This window comes from Anser anser (genome assembly GCF_964211835.1).
Source record: "Anser anser genome assembly, chromosome: 7".
In the NCBI taxonomy this organism is placed as follows: Eukaryota; Metazoa; Chordata; class Aves; order Anseriformes; family Anatidae; genus Anser; species Anser anser.
Window position 1 is genome coordinate 17,190,670 of NC_139727.1, and position 21,400 is coordinate 17,212,069.

At 44.2% G+C, this 21,400-nt stretch overlaps 1 protein-coding gene across 5 annotated transcripts in view; it reads right to left on the reverse strand.

The window, feature by feature from the left end:
• MICU1 (mitochondrial calcium uptake 1) overlaps nt 1-21,400 on the reverse strand; it is a 97,766-nt gene that overhangs the window by 35,782 nt on the left and 40,584 nt on the right. For 2 of the 5 annotated variants that reach the window (XM_083844240.1, XM_083844242.1), the window contains 3 exons: nt 18,347-18,390; nt 5,353-5,418; nt 4,031-4,145 (listed from right to left, as the gene is read on the reverse strand). In XM_083844240.1, coding sequence (XP_083700366.1) covers nt 4,031-4,145; nt 5,353-5,418; nt 18,347-18,390 — 225 coding nt within the window. Of the gene's footprint in view, nt 1-4,030; nt 4,146-4,253; nt 5,065-5,352; nt 5,419-18,346; nt 18,391-21,400 lie in introns of those variants that run through there. The other 3 variants (XM_083844241.1, XM_083844244.1, XM_083844243.1) reach the window with 3 other exon arrangements.

A 21,400-nucleotide genomic window follows, 5' to 3' on the forward strand; every position in this document is an offset into this window, starting at 1 on the left:
GACTAGGCTGGCAGGAGTGTCCTCCTCCACAGCAGCTCTCCCAGGGAAGGCGGGATGCTCCCTGCACCATGCCTGAACTTCAAATAACAGCACTACCTGTGTTTGAGACGGTGGTGCACTGCAGTGACCCCTTGTGCTGCAAACCTGCGTGCTGTCTCAGTGAGATGTCCAGATCAGCCTGGACAGACCCTCGGGCATGTCAATCGTTATTCTGCTATAAAACCAGCACAGCCTGAGGCTACGGTATCGAAGCCATCCCTGCACCACACACTGTGGATGAGACACACCTGCAAATATGTGTATAAGGAGATTGAAGGGCTTGAAAGTTGGAGTATTGATACAATTAACCACAGACAAGTATTCTTAGTAACTCAGAGCAAATGCATCTCCTTCTCTTACAGGAGCAAGCTGTACGGCACTTGGTGCTGCTGTGCAGGATTAAAACACCATCAGTAAGACCACAGGTCTCACTTTTGATCAGAGACCCACAGAATGCTCACGATGCAGTCAGAAAATCACTTCCAGAGCAAAATGGCTTGCAATTTATCTTCTAAATGGGAAAAAACCAAGGGAAGTCAATCTGTCCCACGCGAGAGGCTTCTCACAGGCCATTACCTGCAGTGGTGCTGGGAATTTGGGTCACAGCCAGGGACACAGAGCAGGGAAATCAGAAATGCCACTGGCTAGCACACCGTGCTCCAGAGAGAGCCTGCAGGGCACAGGGAAGGAGCTGCAGGGCAGCTCCAAGAGCGTTGGCAAAAGAGTAATTCCTCTGGCGTGAGCCCACGTTATTTAAACCTCCTTCCGTGCGGAGTAAATCCAGACACAGTGACAGTCCAATTACAGAAACAAGACCAACCTATTCTTCTAATGCCCAGCTCCTTTCAGTGCCCCTTAATCAAGCAGGCATTAGCACGCCTGCACAACGGACCGCATTCGCTCTGAAACTGCAGTTGCTGGTGATGGAAGAGCTCCCTCCCCTCTTCCTCCAGCTGTCCTTCAAGCCCTAAAGCAAAAAGCTCTTTGGTTTTCCTTTGGTTTCCCTTGCTTTCCTCTAGCACTTGAAGGAATGAGGTGAAACCCACCCACATTTTGCTCATCTGCCTACTTCTACCCCAAATCACAGGGAGCAGCGGAAGCAACAGAAGCCCTGTGGTCTCGAGGCCATTCAAGCTCTAATTGCCTTTAATGGAAGGCTGTCTTTCTGAACGGTATTTTATTAGCTTTTTTAAAATACATTGTCACAGAAACACAGCAACTGATGAGAACAGACAGTGCTGGAGTGAGAAATGACTTCTAAACAGGACGTGGTGACAGACTTAATCTTCTGTGCAACATGCAAACAGACCTTGGCAAGCAAGGTGCAGAAGTCTTCAGCCTTCACCTGCTTTCCTTCCCTGATAGTTGGCACTCAAGCCTACATTTCACGGAAAATAACCCAAATGAGCTTCAACTGCAGCTACAAAGATAAAGGAAATAAAATTAAACACTCTGGGAAAGCTCTATCAAAGCCCAGCAGTACTTTTGCAAGGAGATGGGGACAGGGAGTGCAGGATGGACACGAGCCATCTCGGCGCTCACTGGGCATCACCTCCCCGAGGAGCATAACAAGATGCAGCCCTTTCCCTTCCTTGGGTGTTGTGTTTTCAAAGGGTATCATCACTGATCAGTTCTGAGCTCAGTAAGCCAGGCCAGACCACGACTGATGTCACCCCATCGCTTCTGAGCACTGCAGAAGAGCACCTCTTCCTCCCACCGCACAGACCCAAGCTCATACTCCCTTTCTGATGACCTTACTGCTCAATAAGCCCTCTTCCTTTTTCAATATTTTGAGACTTTTAACTGTTTTCATGTAATCTACAGCCCTCTCTTGTCCAGACACATTCTCAGTGCTGTTTAGGTAACTCAAAAATTAAGAAAAATGATCTTGACCTGTCAGGTTTAAGATACACTCTTCTTCATTCTATTTCCTGGAAGAAAAACCAAGACCTACTGGATTCCTGCAAGGCAATGGTTACTCCAGGCAAGTGAAACAGGCAGGGTGGCATAACAGTGAGCTTCCCACCTTTACAACAGGGCCAGGTTTAGTTTATTTTAAAAAAGCAAATGCTTTAAAAATGAAAGTGAGAGTCTTACTTGGGGGAACTGAGTGTTAACGGTAGCTCTAGAGACATCCAGCATGATCCAGCATGGCTCTCAAAGGACAAACCCCCCACATACCTAAAATGCAGCCCAGGAACATTCTTATTTTCCCCAGTTTTGAAATCTCCTACCTTGCCCACCCTACACATAACTCTTCAAAGCACAAACTAACCAATTCTGTCTCCTCTCGTTAGTCTGACTCCCCAGTAATTGTGGCCATGCTTAAAAACCTAAGAATAAATGAAAATACATCCTGCCTGCAAAACACTCCAGTATAAGGTTGGCTGCTACTCTAATGCAGGGTGGTAGTTTGTTTTATTCTTACAAAGACATTAAACCAAAGCAAGGAGGAGTTATCTATTTTTATTGTCTGTGGAAGCACATGCAGTTCATTTTGCATCGTGCATACTTGATTAGCAGCTTGTTCACAACAACTGGTACAGCCATAAAAAGCCAAGGGCATCGATGTTTTCTAAGCCACATTTGGTAATGTGATATGAAAGATTTGAGGCTGTCTGCAGAGACTCAGATTAAAAGCCCTTGCTATAAACGTGAAGATACCTTAGATAATTCTGGCACAGTCTAGACTAAGAGAAGAACAGAATGGCAAAAATCTTGAGCCAGTTCTGAGACTCAGAAGACAGAAAACAAACAAACAAAAAAATCCTTGGCTCAAACAAGTGTTATCAATCCGTGTTTGTTTTTGCGACATGAAGGTCACATACAAGCCTTCCCTCGCCAGGTCATTTTGACAACAAACAAGACCTTGAAGCTGGCTTCTCCCCTGCCACAGAGCCTCCAGAGCAACGTGTTCAGTAAAGAGCTGCTTCTTTCATGTGTCCACGTTACAGCAGGCAGGAACACAGGGAAGAAAAAAAAACACAAAACACCATAAAACACTCGCTGTTTCTACAAAACACAGTGAACTATCCGCCTGACCCCCCTGAACAGCACAAAGCAGGCAGTAGTGGGGACTTAGAGTAAAACGTCAGGAGCCCGGATTTGGTTTTTAATCAGGCCATCACACACAATTAGAGGGCCAAACTTTTCTTGTATAGAATTTATGCTTTTTTACTTTTTTTTTTTTTTGAAAGTCTGAAAATAAATTGTCTCGGTTCATTTGAAAAGCGGCACATTTCCTTCTAACAGGACTGGAAAAGTACAGATTTGTAGACTTTCCTACTGATGATACAGCATTGTCTGAGGCGATCTACCAGGATGGCTGTTTGCCTTCCCCCTGAAGGAAGGCCAGAAATGCCATTCCATGTTACCGAGGGCTTCGGTTTCACTCTTTCTTGCCAGCAAAACAAACGTAAGTCCCAGCACTTCCAGAGAAGAGACTTTGCTGGGACAGATTAGCAGATCACCGAAATATCACAAACGCAAGTCAAGCACAGCAGTGTGAATACAGAAGGCATCTGATGAGCCTTGTTGAAATGTAAACTGCTTAACTTCTCTCCTCTTTGGATTACATCAAGCATGAGTGTGAGCTTACCAAATACAGCTGGGGAAGAGTTTGTACAGTTTTGTAATAAGCAGTGAAGAGCTGGAAGGCAATATTCACTCAAACATGAGAATATCACATAGTTAACCAAAGAATATCTCTCCGTTTACAGTTTTGAACAGCAGGTTCAATGACTCATTCAAAAAAGCCACATTTTTTAAAAAGAAATACTTCTTTGGAAATCACAGATAAGCTTATCTTTCCGAACTACTTGAAGCTAACTCTAAAATAGATGAAGTAGCAATAGCAATTGTTTACTCAGCTCAAGTTTCAAGCAATCAACAATCCCTTCTAGGGAAAGGCACACAGAATACATCAGAAAGCTCACTGCTGGTAAACCTTCAAAACTGAAAAGCAGTGATTGCAGAGAAAAAAGCTACTTACTGGATAGGACTGTCGTGAGGAAAATGTAGTCAGAAAAAGAAATGAGTCCGCATTCTCCAAGTGCATAAAAGATGCTGTCTTCATCAGCAAACTTCTCTCGCTCCTGGGACAACTTCTGTTTATTCGTCCAACCCGAACCCCAAAGGGAGAAAATAAAGCAATCAATTAAACACAGAATCTGAAGGCTTTCTTTGTATCCTTACCACCAAGCCATTCCACATACACACACCCGTACTGTCACCATTGATATTCAGTGGACCTTTTCCAGCCTTCAAATCTGTCAGAAACAGCCTGCAAAGGTCAGTGCTTCCCTATCTCAAATCAGGGATGAGGAATTGCACAACAATTGGCTAAATTTAGCTGAAATACAGATAAACTAAGTCAATCTGGCTTAAAGTTGTCTGGATCTGAGAGAATACAGAGCTACAAAAGTCACATTTTTATAATATAGGATCCAAAAAGGAAACTATTAGATTTCACTAATAGCATTTTAGTTTTATTTGTACTTTTTAGGAGTAGCCAAGAAGGAATTATTTCACATGAGTATAAAGTATGATTAAAGTCACTGGAAATATGTAGTGATCAGAAGGATCCAACTCAGGAGTGTGTTTAGCAAGCTCACTAAGGAGGACCAGGACCAAAACCATACCTAAACTTCCTCTCTTGCTCCCACTTTACTTCCAATACCTTGAAGTTTAATAGAAAATATTGCGTGTTTGATCACCTCACCTCCCTTACTAAGCTAAAAGTCCAAGTCTCTTTGATCCGCTGAAGCTTCAAAGACTGAAAAGGATCCGTGAAACTGTTAGGAGCTGAATTCCACACTGGTGACCCATTTTAAGAACAAGGCAGGAGGAGGCGCACACGCACACAGGAAAACAAAATAAATATAAAGAACAAGCGTGGATGAGGTTATTTCATAGAAACCAGATCATGCAGGCACAGAAGCACGGTCAAAGCAGGCTGAATTTAGGAACGGTTTTAGGAAAAACCACCAACAAACAGCACCACACGAGGGTCCAGCTACACAACTGTCCCCCACCATTACCTCTGTCTAGCGGAGATCCCATCATATACAAGACAAAGGAAAGAAAACTGGTTAACCAACAGTAAAACAGGCAGGCAAAACACAACATCAAGTTGAACAGTTAGACTTGCCAAGAGCAGGAAGGTTCTGAAGCAACCAGGTGGTTGCTTTGACCAGAGGCTGCTAAGAAGCCTAGGGCCACGTCCCAGCAAGAGTTAGCACTGAGCCCCTCAGGGTGAGGCCCCCTGCCTGCAGCTGACGTCTCTCATCTGGCTTAGTTTGGGAGAGAACTCACCATTTCGTGGGGCTGCAGATTGGGGAGGAGCTCAGCTAATAATTTAGATGAAAACTTAACCCGTATCTGGCTTGGAAACCACAAGAAAAGAGACAAGATACAGTTTTCAGGAAAAATTTTCAGCTCTATAGATCCTATACAACTCTTCACAGCAGCTCGTCCTTTACTCTCAGGCCAGCATCAGGAATTGAGTAAGAGGCGGATCACTAACAGCAGACATTAATGGCACTCATTTCATGCAAAACAACTGATTTACGCTTGTGGGATACCAGGCTGAAGTATCATTTACTAAAAGGCTTTTGCCTCCCCTTCCCATCAAGGCTGATCCTAGGCAAAACTGGCTTCACGCTGGCACGTAGCTAAGGACAAGGCAACACCAGCTGGCTTTCTTTAGAGCTAAGGGAAGGATCTGTGGAGAAAGCAGCTTTCTGCTAGCGCGTGATTTACTGCCTCTGATCACCTTCAGCAGCATTTACCATCAACTAGCTGGTGGCATCCACCTGCTTCATCCGCTCTAGGAGCCCATGAAGACACTGCAGAGGTCGGTTTATTAATTTTCACGGATCTTGTTTCTGCACTTAAAATTCACATCCAGCAAGCAGCTCCAAACAGCCTCCATAAGCTTAAAACCCACATCCAGAGACTAACAATGAAACGGATATTAAATTAGCTGCTCTCTGAAATACAAAGGTTTAGACAGATGGGAGAGAGAAGCATTTCTTCGTTTGCATTTTACTTTGGGCAAAGTAAAACAAATTTCAAGCCCTTACTTGCCAGGAACCTGGGGAAGGCGCGGTGCCACCGCGGTGCTCAGCCTGCCTGCAGCTAGCAAGAATTTCTCCCCCTGAACTTAACGGGGTAAAATAAAGCGTACCCGAGCTGCTGCAAAACAACTGACCCAATCAATAAGGTTTTTCAGGCTCCCAGTGCTGGGAGGACAAAAGTTTTAAAAAACGTACAGCTCCCCCATTTATTTCCTCCTGGCCCACTGGGACGCTGTGTTTTACTGCTTGGAGTGGAGGGAAGCTCTCCCCACTACAGCAAAGGCTGGCACCATCCTTTTTCCTCCCTACATTTTAGACCATATTCTCCTGAATTCTCTTAAAATCCCTACAGAAGAATAATTTAAAAAAATCCTTCACTCACTGACAGGTGGATTTGGGATAAGCTGCTATCCCCTGTCATCAGCTAACACAGCCCAGCCACTCCTCTAAGCAGAAGTCCAGCACAGAATTACAACGAGGGTTTGGATGCCCCAGCCCGGCTCACAGTTTAACGCTAGCTGGGAATAGAAGAGGATCTGTGACGGGCATTTTGGGAGATTTGTAAGGAAGATACACAGCAGTACACACAGCCAGGCTGCTATCAGGCCATATCCCTGCTGCCACCGCAGCGCTGAACGCCAACCCTCCACCAAAAGGGTCATGAGTGGCAGCAGGAAACTGGAAAAAAAGCTTTCCATCCTCTTCTGGAGACGAGTTACCTTCATAAATTACGCGTTCAGTTATCCATTTCAGCTTTCACATTTTTTGCCCTTTTGTATCTGATCTGTATCTAATCTTCAAAGCGCTCAGTGACAAGTCAAACATCTTCAATTTAAGTTTTTTTTTTTTTCTGTTAAACCCATTCCCAGAACCAGCATATTGCTTAAAATCATTCAGCGCTGCCCGAAACACATCCACAACTCAGCATTTGCAGGTGAGCGAGGCCCAGGAAGGGTCGACAGTTATGATGTCTTCTTTAACCAGGCAGTAAATTTGTATCAAACGAGCACACCAGCAAGCATCCAGATTAACACGTACAAAAGAAGGAAAAGAAAAGCAAATATACCATTGATTTCAGCACAAGCACGGCTCTAAGTTCAGTGAGAAGCTGCCAGTCTTGGTGGAACAACTCATTACACTCAGGCCAATTATCTTACAATATCACCAAACACCAACAACAGGTAAAAAAAAACGTAGCTGGTTTTTGAAATACAAAGCTTGGTTTTGCCCTTCCCAATCCAGACCCAAGCCCAGCAATCAGCAGCTCAAAGACAAGTGCCTCTAATGAAATAACTGATATTTTTCCCCCAGTATTTTAAGCCACGTGGGTTAAACATACATTTCAGTGGCACCCAGTAACAGCCAACAGCCTCCCCCAGATCCCTGTGCTGCAGAAAATGAAGTTGCAAGCCATACGCAGACAATCCCCCAGACTTGTGTTTATGAACGGAGATCACAAGCAAGCAAAGCACCCAAAGATATAACACAAACTTCACATATTCTGCCCCAAAACCAATGAGTTACTGGAGCATCCCTCAAGCCAAAGACATGATACAGCTCCCAGGCACGGGCAAACATACACGAGCTGAACCGAAGCTTCCAGGTACAAACAGTTTTTTGGGAAAAAAACACAAACATTTGTTCATTCCTTTGCTTGCTAAACATGACCTCTACTTTGGGTTAAAAAATGGCTTTTCTAGGGCTGAATGAAGAGTGAAACATGTTGGGTAGGGATGGAGCCCTGCGCCAATACTGCTGCACAGGGCGAGCACTGCAGACGTGCCATCACTTGGGATAACCTGTGGTTAAAGCATCAAAGCACATGCCCAATCTGTTTAATGCTTAATTAAGCAAATCCAGAAAAAGACATAGTTTTGCAAATTAACGGTTGCCTTCTCTGCAAAGGCAGAGATGGTCACCGAGCTCAGCGTCAGTGCTTGCTCTGCACTCCTAACGTGCAGCTAGAAAAGCCCCATCAGCAAAACCCTCGCAGATCCATTTCGAAAGCTCCTTAACGAGCAGCACTTGATTGGCCTCTTTGGGAAGAACATATTCTTGGTGAGTCACTTAACGTTGACAGTTTGTATTTCAATCTGGAGGAAAAAAACATGCACGTGGCACATTTATTCACATAACGTGGTTGTGTTTCGCTATCACCTTTGTACTCATGCGCACCAGAGCTTCAGGAATTTCTCGCCCTTGTGTGAACACTTACCAGGGACTGATGCCTTCCCAAACAACAGGAAAAAAATCTAAGTGCATGCAAGATTTTGTAAATAAGTGAGGAATTTGGGGTGAGCCATAACAATCTCCTATTCACAAGTATCATCATACTGCGTTTGTTCCCTTTTTTAAAAATAAATCTGAAGGTTACCAGTACTGCCTAATATAAAACCAGGAATATTTTGAATGGTGAAGTCAGCTTGCTGCAAAGCAGTTCTCTTTCAGTCCCAACTGACCACCTTCAATTACACAAACTCTTTAAAGACATCTCCTCGTACATTTCTTTTATGGGTAGCAATAGACAGAGGAAAAGTAAAAATGCAGTGCTCAGTGTGAAAAGAAATGGTCTTTTTTTGTCACCCCACAGTAGGGGTTGTACAAAATCTGTATTGTATGTTTGCTCAAAATTTCTTCGCTTGTTCTGAGTTCGCTGGCTTTATAAGGTGAACATGACCTTCCCTATTACTGCAGTTTGGGGATATGCATCTCTAAAAATGACGTACCTCTACGAAGCAAGGGGAGATGGTAATCTAAAGGAGTGTTTGTCTGAGATGTATTTTATAGAGAGCAACCCCCTGAGATCTCGCAAATCTCCTGCCTACTTTTATTTCCCCTATAAACACAGGCTGTGTTTTAAACTCACTGCTTAAATACTCAAGCTTAATACAGCCAATACTGATGAGGGGGGAACAATACTTTTATTGAACCAATACTTTTTGGGGGGTAACACCCATTATTGCTTGTGCACAGAACACGAAGCAGTACACGTGGTGATTATGCACTATTAGTGCATGATGCTGGTATATAGCTTGATACTCGGTGCTTAGCACAGCAGACAGCTCCCCTATGAATAAATAACCATAAAAAGGCCTTCAGAAGCAGATTAAAATATGGAGCCTTTCAGCCCAAATATTCAAAAGCCCTATGGGGAGAAACAGGCAGGGCAGGTCCCTCTGTGCTATGAAACAGGGACAAAAAGGGATCTGGGAGAGAATAAGGGGGTTTAGCGTTGGGTTTGATTTCCTTTCTTTAAAGCTAACTTTATAATGTGGATGTGAAATGTCATTTTACACTCCTCCTGGGATTTTATATCACTTTTGCATTGCTGAAGAAATAAACATTTTCGAATTGAGGGTTGTGATGGAAGTCGTTACAGCCCAGGAAACCAACCCAAACCTCTTTTGGCAGTGGAGAAGTTTGCATTAGTAGCAGCTCTAGGTAATTTATTATGAAGTCTACATATTAACACAGGCAAATGCAAACAGAGTCTGCATGGCAAATGGAGGTGGGTGTTAGAGCACAGGAAGATGCTTATAACTTGCCCTCAGCTGATAAATACTGCAGCTCACGACCTCTCACGAGTGCATTTTAATAAAGAGCTTTTAAAAACCATCTCCTTCTGGGGTTATTTGCTTATCTGTATACACAGCGGGGCCCAAATTCACAGCTGGACATAGATGAAGTTGTTCTGCATATATCTTTCCCTCCAAATTTGAATTTGGACACATACAGAATCAAAAATTAGGCAGCAATGATTACTACGGGTGGTCTCCTGGGACTGGAAAGAGACATTTGCATTCGCTCCTTCCAGCAAGGCTGTGAATATTCACCACCTTCAAAACAAATGGCACCTGAAATGCAAGGCCAGCATTCTGAACAACCAAGGAAAGAGACACAGACTTCCCAGACCCTTCACAGGCAGCAAAACCAGTCATGCACAGGAGGAACCCCTGCTGGGAAAGCAGAAGGGAATGCCTCTGAAAAGGGACAGTCTACACTGCTGCTCCCCTCCGCTGCGGTGCCGCAGTCCTCGGCAGGGTAACAAGGTGGGCTCCCTCAGGAATTAGGGTTGTGCATCCAGTACTCACTTTCTGCTGCTTCAAACAAACCACTGGAGTCTTATTTAAGGTCATTTTTTGCCATAATGGCTGCTTAGGAATAGCTCCTTCAGAGTAATATTTGATCTTTATTGACCACACATTTGTGATTTATTCAAGTTGCCCAAAATCTCTCATAAATAGGAACTTAAAGGAGGTCTCATCTGCAAGCGTGGATTGTTTTTCACATAGGGCAAAAGAAAAAAACCCTCAGTGCTGAAGACGAACTTCTGCAGCCCATAGATTTTCTACCAAAAACCACAGGAGATGAAGCTCTTCTACTCTTGCCGCTCGCACGTTGGCGGCATGGCTTACCCAGCCCTCCTGGCCTCCTCGCTGCCCTAATTACAAATGAGAAGATCTCTCCAGGAATGACAGGCTTTGCTGCTTTCCTGGCTCAGCCCTCACTTCAATTCTGCCCAAAATGGAGCTGTATTTTCAAAGTTCCTCTCTCTAAGTCAAATAATCCAAGCCGAGGAGGTGCAGCGCTCAGGTTGCTTACACAATAGCAGTTTCCCCACGCTGCTGCAGCCCAGGACTATTTTTATTACACCATCACACGCTTTTTTCTCCCGTTAAGTACAAAGGGCAGGCAATGCTCGGGAAATGAAGCCGTGCTCCAGCCCAGACACAAAGTGCCTGTAGGACCACAGCAGCATTTGCCATGGAAATTTGGTGGGGGAGGATTAAAATGAGGTCCCCGGTGTCCCAAACGATGCTTCTAAAATGAGCTGACCTCTGACACCCTTGAATTTAAATGGCTGTTCAGGTCCCCAGATGGAATATCAGGATGCTGCCTTACCGCATCTTAGGCTGCGGTACGCTTAGAAATGTCCTTCGCCACGAACAAATCCAGTGTGAAAGCACGTGGGGAAACAATTCCGCATAGAATGCTTTTAGTTTGCCCTCTAATGTTGTGAAATCAATGAAAGCCAGAAGGAAAGTTAGTAAAAACTACATATTTAGGGTACATTTCCCTCTTTACTCACTAACACTAAAAGATCTTCTCTCTGCTTCCTAGTTCCTCTTCCCAGAAACCCTTTTATGAACTCTAGCATCTAAATATCTTCCTGATAAAGTATTTCTGAATGCAGTTCACCCTATATAGGTTCTGTACCTTTGAAAACCTCAGGCAAGTTTGCAAAAATCACCTTCCCCAAATTCACACATATTCAAGTACCTGACATTTCCCTCAAGCTTTTTACAAGCTTTGGCCAGGGCAATGCCTGTCCTTTCTCACAAAATAAAAATAATTCCACGGCTTCAAGCAAAAAATGTCATTTTCCAACACAGACAGCCCTCTGCTGCCTAATAAAAATGGAAACAAGTCAGAGGCCTCAAAAGGCAGGAAGAAAACAGGAGGACAGGAAGATACACCTTGGAGCATTGCTCGAAGATGCTTCCATTAGTACTAAAAGTTACCCTGAGGACTGTGTTCTGAGCAACCCAGGCTGGAGTATTGGCCATAAATCCTTTAGGCCACATATTGAGAATGCCTTCAGGATTATTTCTTAAAGGAGCAGGGAAAAGGGGTCAGCATACACTGTCCCTTTTACATGAAAAGTGCGTATCATGAGGTCTGAAGCACAAAGTAATTAAAGCACATGCTGTCTGCTTTGTACCTGCCAGAAATCCTGGTGGAAGGGGAGAGGGTTAGAGAAGGGAAGAAAACGAGGGAATGCTTGGTTACACCAAAACCAACGCATCATTAGAAATAAGAAACAAGTATTACGGATTAGTATCTGGAAGAAACCCCGCTGGATACCTAGAAACCAGAATAAAAGAGCACAGATGGCAACCAGAGCATTTTAGCAGGATCTGCTCAACGAACCCTGTGAAAATGAGCAAGAGAATTAGTGGTACAAGACAACAGCAAGTAGAGCTCCATCCATACAAACAGGCCACAACTGTTTGGTAGAGGAGGTGGGAAAGGATAAAGTGTTCTGTATGTGGAGGTAAAGCAACACACGTGTCTACAGGGATGTTTGTGTGCCATGCATTTACCTATGTTAAATGTAACTAAGTGTTCTCTTTAATAAATATATATATTCTTCAAAAAACAAGAGAAGAACCTGCAGGTTAGCGTCCACACAGGTCCTGGTGAACCACACGCAGTAAGTGGCAATGAGGATCAGAAAAGTAAACTCAAAGCTGCCAAGCAAAGCAGTCGAGGACCACATTTGGCTGGGAGAAGAAAGCTAATGAGCAAACAAACCCAGAAACATGGGCAGTGGTGTCAGCAAGGTGGAGAAGAAGCACGTCAGTTCAAATGTCAGGTTTGCTGCTATTTCACAAGATCAGCATCTCTGCTTGCTTTTGCTAAGTGATGGAAAGGAGTGATCTTCCACCAGCTAGTCACAACGCTGTGGGGGATGGCAGAGAACTTAGGTTCAGAAGAGTGAGGTTATTACCTACATAACATGTCCCTGCTTGTTACGTAAACATGACTGGCACTATGTAAGATCAAAAGGTAAACAAATTTAAAAGCAGGAAATCTGAAATTAGACATTGATGTTTTGCATGGACGACAGAGCTGGACAGGTGAACACCTTGAGGTATCTCCAAGGCATAAACCAGACAGCAGCTGAAACTGGTCACACCAGGGACGCTTATTGCAATCACTCTTATAAATGACTATGGCAGGAGCTCGAACAGTTGAGTTTACACAACTCCTCGACTGTTTCACTGCATCTAAGGAAAAATACTGAGGATCTCGCTCAGCTAATGAGCTCAGTAAGTCAACTGTACATGCACATTACACTGCATCCTTCTGAAGGCAGGTTTCAGAGGCACTTAAACATCACAGTAACTCAGAGCTCTCATCCAGCGTCAGGCTCCTGAATGAAAGCAGGACTTGGAGCTTGTCTCATGGCAAGCCTGGGTCTACAGCAGCTTACGTCACTCTGCCGGGTCCCATGCCCCAGCCTGAGATCATACACAAAGCAAGGGGCCCCAGAAATTCTAGCTAATGAATAAAGGCCCTTTTTTATTCTATGTTTTCAAAATTAGCAGCAAGATCCTTTAATCCACCAGAAAAACCTGTACTAAGGACGATCCATCTTCCTCCAGTCCTTTCTGGGGGGATTCTTCCTGGCACCTGAGATGCTCTTTAAATCACCTGGCATGAAATCTTCCTCTTGTATTAATTCCCAGCAGCCCTACAAGGCTCACTTTCAGGGCAACTCCTTCCTGGACCCACACCTGCAGTTACAGGGCCTTGTTTAAGCTAAACCTCATACTAGCCTCTTACACAAGCCTGCCCACCTGCGTAACGGACTGAGCTATGATCAGAGAGGCTCTTCACGGTGGAAGTGAGTTTCAGATGTTTCAGTGGTCCTTACCTGATTCTCCTCTCCTTACACTTCAAGCTCAACGAGAACATCAAGGATAATCAACATGGAAACAGGTGTACTTTGAACAAATAGCCAAAAAAAACAGAACACAAACTTACAATGTAAGTGAGCAGCCACAACATCTAGACATGCTTAGAAATTGACCACCTTCCCTTGTGTGAAGTGGTGAGGACTGAAATGGATGTCTGCAGGCTACTGGCAACCCTACCACCTCTGGTAGGGCCTGAATTCTTGCTGACCAGGGAGGGAAAATTTCTGCAAGAATTAGGCACAGAAACTCAAGTATTTGCCCTTCCCTTCATTTTGTTATTGCTGTGTGTTACTCTAGGGCATCCCAAAACATCTAGGGATGTAAATACAACTGCTGGCAGGAAATACTTAATTCATAAGCTTAATTAGAGGGCAGTGAAAGCCTCTATTACTTCCTGTAGCAGTGGTTGCATGAAGGCAAGCTGTTGCTGGTAACTCAGGGACTTTTGCTCATATTAAGCAGCAGCAAGACATTTTCCCAACAGGAGAACGAAAAGGGCAAGTCAAGTTTACTCAGTATTGAAACTAATAAGCCAGGTAGGTTTTTTTCTATGCTGCGCCTCCACCACATCCATTTTCTGCCTCCACTCACCCCTTTAGCTCAGGCTGTGCTGCTGAAAGCTCCCTCCTGTGGCTCAGCAGGATGGGGACCGCAGCAAGCAGCGGCTCCCTCCATCTGCACAGGTGACAGACAGGGCACGGCTTTGCTCTGAACAAGGTGGACATGCAGCTCACTTTAGACGACCACTGCTAACAGCATCACTTCAGAAGATGAAGCTTGTCAATCATTAACACGTGAGACGAGAACATCAAGTAAACAGTGCGTGAAAAAGGACATTTTTTAACAAACCCCATGCTACAACGTGTGTAACACCAGAGAAGCTTAGGCCACATGACGGGTGCTATGAGACTTCTGTTTAGTAACGTGAGAGCTTGTTTATCACGATCATCTTGCTAAACAAGGATGCAAGCAATTAGTAGTGAAACAGTACAACACATCGATTTTAAAGCCTGATGCGGGAAGAAAAGCTCCATGTCACTCTCCAAACTGCTTGCTCTGAAGCCCTGATGACATGACACATGACACAACGGGGCGAGCAGCACATCTGTAATTAAACAGGACTTCGCTCTGAACAAGAGGGACACTTTTCAAGATGGTACAACAGCAGGGACAAGAGATTTCTGCTGCAGCACTGATGAGCACAGTGCTTTGCTGATAGGTTAAAGAAAGCATTTACTGCAAGAGGAAGAAACAGTTTAAAAATGGTGCAGATGAACAGTTGCAGTCTGAGCACCTTAACTTCACAGCATCCGAAGCTGCAAGTTAGATTTTGCCTGGTCTCACATCAGCCTTTGCACTAAAACTGTCACCAGCCTCCATGCCTATCACGGGAAGGTACTTAAACAGAGTTCAGGCTTAATATGAACACTCCGAAATGTTGACAAACTGATTTATTTCTCCCTCCTACTGAATGAACAGTGATCGATACCTCTTCTCCTCTAGTTTCCCGAGGCTTGCTTGCCTGGGGGTGAAACAAGCAAACAAAAATGGAGCCAGGGACAGCGCTGCCTCCCTGAGCATTCAGCATTTCAGAGAAAACTGAGTTCATGTAGGCAAACAGATTTGACCAAGGATTTTCACTGGATGAACGTCTCTTGGGTTTTCGGTCTCATAATGAGTGAAGGAAAACCATCCAGGCTCAGATTACAGGAGCCCAGCTCCCGTTAATAAGGCAGTAACATTTACCTCCCTCTCCAGCCACTCTCTGAATTATCACTAAAAAGGAGCAGGAAGAGGGGAAAAAAAAAGAGGTATTGTAGTCTCAGCATAGCACTCAATCCCATGCACAGCAAGATGCTTCAGGAGCCCCACACAATTACAAAAGAGGCACACCCCTGAAAATCCTTCGGCAAGACCAGTCCCACTCACTGCACAGCAGCCACTCAGTTGTAAATAAAACTTGTGCTGTGAAAGGAGCAGTTCGTATCTGTATCCTAATGGCGTGGCATTTACATCTCAACCATTCATGCTCAAAATTCACACCAATACTTGGAACTCTGTACTGTGTTATTTATGTAAAATGCAACTGGCTGCACAGCTGTTTCTATTAATTTATAGAAAGAATCAGTGAAAAAGATTATTTACCTGCAACCCTGGGCACAAACCTTTGCTTGGAAATAAAATTAATTCTCTTTTCTACTCTTCAGCAGTACCTAGCTTGCATATTCCCAGTACTTTCTAGCAGCACAGCTTGTCTGTCTGAAAGCTCATAATCATTTCACCTTAAAAAGGCAGAGGAAATTTCCAGTGCACAAGCCTATTAGTTTCTGAGTGCATGCCTGTGCCACAGGTCCCATTACCTCCACGTGACATCTGTAAGGACGTTTAAGGGAACAGCAGACCTCTCAGCCTTCTGTTGGAGCTCATCATCTCCGCCAACGCACGAAACGAGAGCGCCAGAACGGCATCTCCACCAAGGCAGAGCCGCAGCTGGAGAAAGTTATCTCCAGGTAGAGGAAGGAGGATTTGCCTCCCAGGAGGAATAAGTAGGTGGAAACAGGCAAGGAGGAAGAGATGCAAAAGGAGTTTTATCCCTCAGGTGCCACTATGCGACCCAAACTTGGATGAGGAGGGTCAGTCTCACAGCACCTCAGGTGGTGCTTCACCGAGTAAAGGCTGTTTGTTTTAAGCTGAAACCCAAAGCAAGCAATAAAGCGAGGAGAAGATGCTATCAGACACATCAATCTACTGTCAGCTTCTTCCTTTACCAAGGGAGAGCCAAGGCCAATTTTTTTTTTTAACGCTCTCCTCCCATTCCTGTCTCACCTGGACATTACCACGACCCTAACAGCCAGAGGCAGACTCAGCCAGTCCCAAGGCAGCTGTAAGCAGACAGCCAGCCAAACAAGAACCTCTATTTCTTCGCTTCCCGCAGAGCACGCTGCTTCCAGGATGTTATTAAACCATGGAAAAATAGGTCCCGGGAGAAGATAATGAAGTCTGCTGCAGTACCCTAAGCCTGCTGCCTCACTTTCAGACTCCCCAGATCAGAGCATGGGGATGTCCAAGCACAGCTCTGACACCTCCAAGTTGTATAAAACAATTTCACTTGTCTACAGGTCAGAGAGGAAGACGGTTAGTGTGTAAGGCTACCAGTGCAAAGGGCTCCACCCTTCAGAGATGTTCACCACGCTGAAAGGCAACAGCCTGAAAGCACGGCTGACAATGCCCAGCCAAGCACAGCACCTCAACCACCAAGCGGGCTTCTCTGCAGTAACTGCGTCCATCACCCCTGATGGGGTCGTGATTCAAGCCCCCAGTGCTGAGACACTTAAGAACAAAAAGTTGAGTCCAAACTGTTTGCCTTGATCTTGTCCCCAGTATAAGAACTGATGGCAGAGTGCTCAGGAACAGAAGAACTATTAGCAAAAAAAAAAAAAAAGCATGGCTTTCAGCTTTTCTGCCCTACAAACAAATCTTGTTTATGTAAAGCCTCAGGGAGGAACAAGATAGCTTGACAAGATAAAACGATGCAAGCGAGCTGATGTAAACCAGCCACAGAACAGAGGAACTTTCGGTACCTTGCAAAGAAAATATGTACTTTATTTTTTGGAAGCTTGAAAAGCAGATACAGTGATTGTGGCGGTGGGGACGAAAACAAGTCTTTGTGATTCAGTTTTTTGCATCAAAACCAGCTGCCAAACCACCACCTTCCAAGTGCCTGTTTTTCATGCAAAATCTTGCTTTGCTGCCTGGGTAAGCAGAACACTTGCACACCACAGGTGACAGGGACCTCAGGTGTTTGATCACCTTTCTTTACCTTTCCCTACTAAACGAAGGAAGACACGGAACTGCAGGCATTCAGCCCTTGCTGTGTTGTATATAAATCTTTAAAGCCAAGTTTCCTTGTTGAAGCTTTCGGGAAGCGCCTGACATGTCAGGTACATCACTGCAGCAAGGAGGGGACCAGGTGCTGACTTCGCTTCGGAAAAACACAAGTTTGATTTCCGGATGACACAGAGGAAAAGAAAACATTGCTGAATGCTGCAGTACCAGTCCGTGCCCACGGTGATATAATGGAAAACGAACCTGCAGTGACCTGCAGCAAGTCAATATGGGCTGGTAGTCCTGGGGCCAGAGCTACCCCTGTACCAGTGGGGTTTATGGTGTGGTTAATCAAGTCTCCCATTTGTATAACAACAGGTCGAATGCTACATGCCCCACTTACACTACATCAGAGCATGCTCAGCATTTTACCAACACGTATCACGACAGCACAAGCATCCAGAACAGTTGTGTACCACTGCAGAAAGGACCTAGGGTTCAAAAGGGGAATGAAGTGAGGGTATTCGGTGGGGTAGAAATACATGCTTGGGATGCAGAAAGAATCAAGCGTCTCCAGGAAACTGGAGACAAATCTGGAAGGGAAGAGTCAAGTGAGTTTTCCCTGAAAATGCGTAGCTTATGGGGCTCTCGGTCATAAAGCAGCAGTGAGGAAATGTGATTACAACATATAATTTCCTGGTGTACCAGTACTTAAAAGAGGCAGAAACATTTTGATCGTAAACATTGAGTGAAGTTCCCTTTCATAAAAGCATTTCTCATTCACTGTCATTATATAAAAACACTGCAATGCTATCAAACAACGGGAAGCCTAGACAATACTTGAATTTACACCTATACTGAGATAATAAAGAACTCTAGGTTACAAAGGCTACTGAATAGTATTTGGTCTGATGTGCTCACCTTCCCATCATAGCGCTTCACTATGAATTGATCCAGCCCCAGATCTGAAAGAGAAAAGAAAACTATTTTTAAAAAATGGTCTTGGAGTATAAAAGCAAGCATTTCTTGTGCTTTCTGGTTCAATAGGGATTAGAAAGTAAAACAATGTGAATACCACCACTGGGAAGTACAAGGTGAAAGAAATGTTTTAGTTCCTTGCACATTGCATTTTGATCACAAAAGATAAATTCATTGCATCAGAATTCACAGCATCAGAAAAGAAAATCCTCATCTAGCAGGGACAATAGCAGCAAGGCTGCCAGCACCTCTCTCAAGTCTGAAATACCCACCTCAGAAAGGGAGATTTCTGCTGTTAACAGGTAAAGATTTTGCCCACGATGCCCCAAGTAAATGCACATTAATGAAACTTTTGTTTTTTTGAATGGTTCACAAATGGAAAACAGAATTGTTTCCATAATTGGGAATTCTTCATATAAATCCAAGCCTTGTTTGTATTTTCATATCAAATTGTTCATAAATAGTCAGGTGAAGAAATGCAACTGCATTCATGAGTGCTTTAGCTAGAAGGGTATTTTGGAGGGAGGTTATTTGTACTAGTAAATTCAATCTCATACCATGACAAAAGTATTTCTTTTTACCCCTATTAAGGGAAAAAAACCATTTGCGGAGTTAAGGAGCAGAGCCCTCCATCTAATCATCCATGCCCAGAAGGCTGCACATATACTGACAAATGCACAGATGAGCAAGATCACAAAAACATCAGAAAGATTAATTATTTGAGTTTTGCAATACAAATTCAGAAAGATGCATCCTGAGAAGAGATTAAGCAGAACTCGAACCAGGCGCTTCCAGTAATTCAGGAGCACGAGGGCCAATTTTCATTTCTCTGAAGAATAAAACCCCTAGGAACAGCCACATCCTCTGCATTTTCTGCCACTGTTTATGATAATTATCGCTTGCTCGTTTCAACTTAAATTAGATAAAAGATGGAAAAACTAAATAAAACCTCTTCTATCTCATTTGGAGGAGCAGTGAGCAGCCTGCTGCATCACCTGTGTGTGAAGGAGGGTAATAAAACACTTCTCACCTATTGAAAAGGTTCGTAATGGTACAGTGCAGAAAATGGAGTTACTCATCACGCCAGGGTGACCTCCTCAACCTTTCTGAACCAAAGCAGCTAGAACTCCCCCATCACCAATTTCAGAGGTCAAGACAGCTGTCAGAGGGCTTTCTGCGCTTGTGAATATTCAAGCCAGAAAGCACCTTCTCACCATTTTGCATGCCTGACAACAGCCTGAAAATTGCATATTCAAGCACTTTCTGAGTTTAATCTTCTTTTCTTCAGAAGAATTTTGTTTCTCCTCAAAGTTGCGCGCATAAATGCAGTAGGATCTATACTGTCACATTTCGAGGCAGGTTTTGTTTAATACAACGTGCTTATACATATATACTAGATGCTACCCTAAAACATATCCCTGACAGGCCAGCATCGTATACATACTCACTGAATGCTAAAAAATGACATAAGTTAAAGACAAAAACAGAAGGCACATCTTAATGGCAAAACCCCTCAAACTGGGCACTGTTAGGAATGCAAACAGGTTTCAAAATGACCCAAAATGAATGGATGTTCATGGAGATGAACGGGAAGAAAAGATGAATGAGCACTTTCTTTGATATATACACAAATCCGTATAGGATTTTGTATGTACATATAGGAAGTTATTAATAAACAGCCAAATAACACCTAAAAAGCCCCAAAATGCAGCACAAAAATGTGTCACTTTTGCTGTCCTTTTCCATGTCGCTGTATCAGCACGCACTGGAAGACAGCATTACGTACTGTCAGCACAGGAATGTCAGTTCACGTTGGTGTTTTATGCTCATCCTGACTCCCAGCTATGCACAATATCCCTTCTCTGCTGCATTACCTAAGCTCCACACTTAAATTCATCTATAAAATTCCCCTTGCAATAGCTCCTGACCAAGCTAATACAAGAACTGTGAAAGTTAAGCCACAAAGGCATGTGTACATTCAAGGCACACGGTTTTACTGCACACACTTCCCCTTTTCCAGTATTTTTTTATAGGTTTAGCTACGTGTTTTTCTGCAAGTCCTTAATCTTAAAAGTGAACAAAAGGAAACCAAACACGCCTGACACCTGTGTTCTTCCTTCTTTACATTACATACAAAAAACCAAAAGGCTTTTCATCAAAGACTTTTACAGCAGAAATTCAAGGTATGCATAAGGCTGGAAAGCCGATGTGGGAGCCAGCAAAATGGAAGCGCTGCATCAAATCTGAACAAGGAAAGCAAAGAACATTAGTTATTAAATTTCTGTTATTCAAAAGGCGGCATGCTAAGTTAAAACCACTGCAGGATTCAGTAAACGACATGCAGGCTGGGTTCATGAAGCAAGTATCCCCTGGCTGGGCTATTACTGAGGAGCTGCAGGAGCACAAGTTAATAGGCACACTTCACAGCGGAAGAGCTTTTCCAGCATGCGCTATGAAGCAGGGGCTGAAGTGCCATTCTCCCAGAAGAGGATTAAAGGATTCCTTTCAGGAGATGACAATGAAAGCCAGAAATTGTTTCAGGGGGGTGCCTGCCACTAAACGCCCCTGCTGCTGGAAGCCAGGGCAAGGTGCACCACAAAGGCTCCCGATGGTAGGGGGAAGACTCTCCAGTTCGGCTCCAGCGCTCATTTGGCATGACACAGCCCCTGCACCACGCACAGAAAACACCGGGAGCACCCGAGGCATGAGATGGGGAACGATTTTTTGGTGCGAAGCCTTCAGCAAGCCATTCAGAAGAGGTAATGGACCCGAACTCTACGAAGAGAAATGAAACAGCTCCTTAGCACATTGTCTGAAACACGCAGTATTGCTTGAACACGAGCCCAGTATGAACTCATTTTGCAGGCTGCGTTTTCTCCTGCAAAGTCATCCCATGCCAAAGCCCAGACCACAGCCTTCCTCAGTGTGATCTCATTACAGCTCCTTCAGCCTCCTGAAGGAAACAAACGCAGAGCTATGACCTATCCTGAAATGCAT